We start from the raw sequence: 5214 nt of genomic DNA on the forward strand, positions 1-5214 counted from the left end.
TGGAACAGGTTGCCCAGAGAGGTAGTGGAGGCCCCATCCCTGGAAACATTCAAGGCCAGGTTGGACAGGGCTCTGAGCAACCTGATCTAGTTAAAGGCCCGTGTCTGCTGTGGTGGTACCCACAATAGGGAGCATGAGAATGCCAATGGTTTTGTCTCTGCAGGACATCAACGCATACAACGGGGAACAACCTGAGGAGAAACTCCCCTTCCCCATCATTGCTGATGCAAACCGGGAGCTCGCTGTCAAGCTGGGCATGCTGGACCCAGATGAGCGGGATAAGGACGGCATGCCCCTGACTGCTCGCGTGGTGAGTACCTGGCCCTGGAGCACCACTGCACGGCAGCCTTCTCAGCAGTAGGCATCGCCTGCCATCCTGCCCCATGTCTGTAGGGCTGGGCTTGAAGATGGGGGCAGCTTACCTAGATGGACATGACCATCTTCAGGAGCTAGGTTGACTTCCGTGGGCTAGATCCATGTGTTGTGCTGCTGGAAGAGGCTGGCGCAGCTCCATCTTGCTGTTGCTGCCAGCTCATCCTGATTGCACCTATCCTAACACAGAGGGGACAAAAAGTGCTTGACTTGCTGGACTTTTCCCTCTCCCCTCCTGTGCTTGCTTTAGAAGGTCAAGGGGAAGAAACATTTCAAGTAGCAAAACAACCTGGCATTGGAAATGGGAGCTCCCGGAGCAAATACCATGTTTCCTGTGCCTGGGCATCACTTGTTGCTCTAGATCCCCACCATGGCATCTCCCCTGTTCCAACACCTGTGATCAAGCAGGCCACCTCCCCGGAAAGGGAGGAACAGCAGGACTAAGCAGATCCAGCAGGGCAGTTGGACAAACATCTTCTGCCCTGACCCTTACTCCCTGTGCTCAGGTGTTTGTTTTTGGCCCGGATAAGAAGCTGAAACTCTCCATCCTGTACCCAGCCACCACCGGGAGAAACTTTGACGAGATCCTGAGAGTGGTGGACTCCCTGCAGCTGACAGCATACAAGAAAGTCGCTACCCCTGTGGACTGGAAGGTGAGGAGGGGAGCAAAGCTCACAGCCAAGCACTGAAAATGTGCATTGAGATGTCAGCCAGCCTCCTTGGAGGGGGATCTACAGGGTGGGGAATGCTGCTGAGGTCCTGAGATACCAGTTAGATCCCAGCCCAGGCCCCAGGGCTGCTGCCATCTAGAGTCAGTCATAGGAAGCTCCCTTCCCTGCCCTCAGTCCCTGGTGCCAGCAAATACTGGGCTTGGTCCTTCTGGCTATCAGTGTTTGAGTCTGGGCCAAGGCGGGTCCTGCCCTTGTTGTCTGTGGTAAGGAAGGGCATTACCAGGTGTCAGTGTGCCACAGTCCACTCAAAGCCAGCAAGCATGGGGCACCCCTCCCTGGGCTGGCTCACTGCTCTCCTGCCTTTGAGCCAGGAAGGGCTTTTATCGGCACAGCCCCACTTCGCCCAGCACATACACAGACGAGTCCTATCCTCGTGGAAAATTACTAGTTGAAGTTGCCTAGTTGTGGCCATCCCTGTTAAGTAGCATTATTTAAAACTCCCAAAAAACAGTTTGGGCAGTCAAGATAAAGCAAGAACAAGCAGCCCAGTCTGGTTGCTTTAGCTAGCTGTTGTGTCCTCAGCCCAGCAGAGCTGCTCAGCTCCTGGACCTGTCCTGCTCTGGCTTTGACAGCTGTTACTGGGGAAGCCTGCCTGTCTGGAGCCAGAGGACACACTCTTGCTGTTACAGGGTGTCCTGGAGAAGTCTTCCTGTGTTATGAGGCAGGACCAGGCTGCCAGAGCATTGTCCCAAACACCCGCTCTGTCTAGGCAGGAAGGCCCCGTAGGCACAAGCCTCGGAGGTTGAGTAACTTGGGGTATCATTGCACTTCACTGTGCCCCGCCACACCAGCGTCCGCATGCTGAGCGTACAACAAACTGCACCTTCATTTCCTGGGCAAAGCAGGGTACAGAGGCCTTGCCTCTGAAGGCTCCTGTCTCCTGCAGCCTAAGCTCCCAGCGGTGAGGGGTCAGCTCATCCACCAGCCCGCCTCCCAGGGAAGCACACCCTTCCCTGGCTGGGGCTTGGCACACCCAAGGGGGAGCCAGCACCGCCTATCCAGGGGTGCCTGAGCAATAGGAATGGATGAGCAGACTCAGCTCCCTCCTGCATCATAGAGATGCCCAAGTTCCCCTCTTGTTACTCCCTGTTCCCGTGGGAGTGCTGTGGGGAAGAGCTGGGCTGTGGGATGCTGTTGGCAGGGCTGGCAGACAGCACAGCTTTCCCTTTTGATATCACCTGCACCTCCTGGCATAGCTCCCACTCAGTCCTCACTGCGGGCTCCAGGCAGAGCTGCAGGGGATGTGCCTGGGGCACTGGGGCTGAGTGTTCACAGGGAGGTAGCGTCACCTGGCAGCAGGGACTTGCCACCCGCATCCAAGCCTGCCAGCTCCTCTTGCACTCTCACAGTTCCCATTTTCTTCCCAGCCTGGTGACAGCGTCATGGTTGTGCCCACCTTACCTGATGAGGAAGCCAAGAAGCTCTTTCCCAAAGGCGTCTTCACGAAGGACCTTCCGTCAGGCAAGAAGTACCTGCGTTACACCCCGCAGCCGGAGTGAGCGGGCCTGCCCGTCTGTGCCTGGCTCCTGCCTCCCTGACACCGCACGATCAGCAGCCTCGTAGCATCACACACACTGATGGTGCATCACAATACTAAACCAATCCTCCCCATCTCTTTCATCTCCCCACATCCCCTCAAAACTAAAACCTGGGTGTTTTCTTGCCTTGAATCAGCCCTGCAAGGAAGAGGTTAGCAGACCAGTGTGGGCTCCGGTGCTTGCACTGTGGAGTCTCTCCTGTTCGGCACTGCCCAAGCTTTTCGCAGAGGCACGGTGAGAAGCTTGGTGTCAGCAGCCAGGCCCTGGAGGGGAGGTCCTGCTGGGCTCGCACACCTCCCATCGAGGAGCTTCAGGAGCTCCAAACTGCTGCGTGCCTTTCGGAGCAGCCATCACTAACGCATTAACACCTTTGGTCCCGTGCGTAGGGGAGGAGCTGCAGAGCCAAATCTCTCACTTCTTACTGCTTTCTCATCTCTTGCTGGAAGTTGATTGTTTTCACTGATTTGTGGAAGAGGGAATACAGCAAATAAACTGATCTTCAGTACTACCTGCAGTATCCCTCGTCTGCCTCTGCTGGCGTCCACGGCACCCTGCACCATTTACTTGGTTCCCTAGGCCATGCAGCTGGGATGTGCCCATGCTCTTGGGTGGGTGCCAGCGGCACAGATTGCCCTTCTTGCTCTGTAACTAGGGCACTTTGGAAATGCAGGTTATCTCAGGGCACACCGTTTCAGATAAGGCAGCAGGGCCCAGGGCAGCCATACTGCTCCTGCTTTGGTGGTGGGAAGGAGGAGATATCTGCTCAGGGAACATGCCTCAGCCTGGTCTGCTGTTAGCTGTGGCTTGGGGGGTCCTACCCTGCTTCCCAGGGCATGAGTGGGCACGATACAAGCCTGCTCGCCTGCGCCTACACCTCAGGGATCTGTCAAGAGAGGAGCGATGTTTTAATATGCTAGGAAAGAAACCTGCTCACCAAATAGCTCATAGGCTGAGCACCAGCATCTCTTGCTGCCCAGTGCAATCAGCAACACTCAAAACCAGCAGCTGTTAAAGAAATAGGCTGGCTCAGGGCACAAATGTACCCCACAGCAAGTGGGAACTAGTAGGGTTGATGCTCATGGTAAGCAATGCACTGGATGTAATGAGCTACCCTCCAGCATCCTGCAGGGCCTAATCCTGGGGCAGCACCCACACCCACCTGGGATGTGGCCCATCAGTCCTCAGACAAGGTCCAGAGCTGCTGGCTTCTCCCAGCACCCGTCACTGTCCTCCTTCACCCTGGCATGCAGGCCAGGACACCTCACCGAGGACATCCTTCCCCAAACATGGCTGCGTTTCAGAGACTGCCCTCTTTTCATTATCAAAAAAAAAAAAAAGTGTGTATATTAATATTTAATTGCCTTTAGGAACCATACAGTGAATAGTTGTATATTTCCCCAAAAGACTTTTTAATGAACCGCTATTATGAAACTCTGTATTATTCCTACGTATTATTTTTACTCTTAAAAAGAAAAGCCCTGGTCTCTGGTTTGACTCATTACCCCTTTCACTCTGCAAGAAGTGGGAGGGAGATCAGCAATTTCAAGGGGAAACATTCCTTTTCTATGTAGTTTTTTTTCAGCCTTATCAAGCTTGGCAGCTTCCCTCGTTCCCCACAGTTGGGCTGCACGAGTTCCTGGTTTTCCTGCTAGGCTCTCGGCACACAGCCCTGGCCTTGATCTGGTTTTCTCAGGGAGAAAGGGCTGTCTGCCCCTCCTTCCCCAGAGCTTTCCAACAGACTGCCCAATTTTCTGGACGCTTGAGGACATGGCCCCACGGCAAGCTTTGTGCAAACAGGCTGCTCTGAGCATCCCCAGGGAAGGGGCACTGCAGGGCGAGCACAACCTGCAAGTCGGGACAAGGGGGAACCAAGACCCATCACCAGACAAGGGGGCTTAAAGCTGGCAGAGGCAGCTGCTGGTCCCACTTATGAGCCAGGCAGGGGCTGACGGACAAGAGCCCACAAATTCCTGCCTGCTCCCCCATGCCACTGTGTCCCTGGAGATGCAAGCCAGCCAGATGGACTCAAGCAAACACAGGCTTTGGTTCCAGTACAGCTCAAGTGGTTTTCTTTTAATCCCAGAGAAGTGAAATGCAACATTTGTTCGAGTTGGTAATAACATCCAGAGACAGAAGTCCAAGCCCCCTACTTGGTCAAGTCATTTGTGTTTAAGGCACTCTGCAAAACCAGCTTTCCTCTTCTCCTCCTTCTGATTTTCCCCATGCGGCAGCAGAATACCTGGTTTGGTCTTTTCTCCATAGTGACACCCACACGTCCTGGCTCTTCTCACCAATTCTGGAAATTGGCAACAGCAAATCCAGCGGGAGCCGAATGGAGAAATGCCAGGAGGCCGGGTCAATAAATACGGACGGGCACGGGAGGGAGCACAGCGCCTGGGGAGGGGGCACAGGGGCTTCGAACTTTTGCGGGAAGGGAACAGGCACCGGGTGTCCTCCCTGCAGGTACCGACGTGATTCCCCCTTCCTTTCTCCCCACTGGCTCCAAAACGAACAGGAGCGTGGGGGCTTGCAAGCATCCCTCCCCAGCTGCACCCCCAAACATGGGGCAGCAC

At 55.0% G+C, this 5214-nt stretch overlaps 1 protein-coding gene across 1 annotated transcript in view; it reads left to right on the top strand.

Moving 5' to 3' along the window:
- The window catches only part of PRDX6 (peroxiredoxin 6), a gene marked incomplete at its 5' end in the record, with an annotated part of 10354 nt that extends 5186 nt beyond the window's left edge, over positions 1-5168 (top strand). The window contains 3 exons of the mRNA XM_035900787.1: positions 164-310; positions 879-1025; positions 2471-5168. Coding sequence (XP_035756680.1) covers positions 164-310; positions 879-1025; positions 2471-2602 — 426 coding nt within the window. The remainder of the gene's footprint in view (positions 1-163; positions 311-878; positions 1026-2470) is intronic.
- Positions 5169-5214: the final 46 nt, after the last annotated feature.

Source organism: Egretta garzetta, unplaced genomic scaffold, assembly GCF_000687185.1.
Source record: "Egretta garzetta isolate BGI_Z169 unplaced genomic scaffold, ASM68718v1 scaffold598, whole genome shotgun sequence".
NCBI classification, from domain to species: domain Eukaryota; kingdom Metazoa; phylum Chordata; class Aves; order Pelecaniformes; family Ardeidae; genus Egretta; species Egretta garzetta.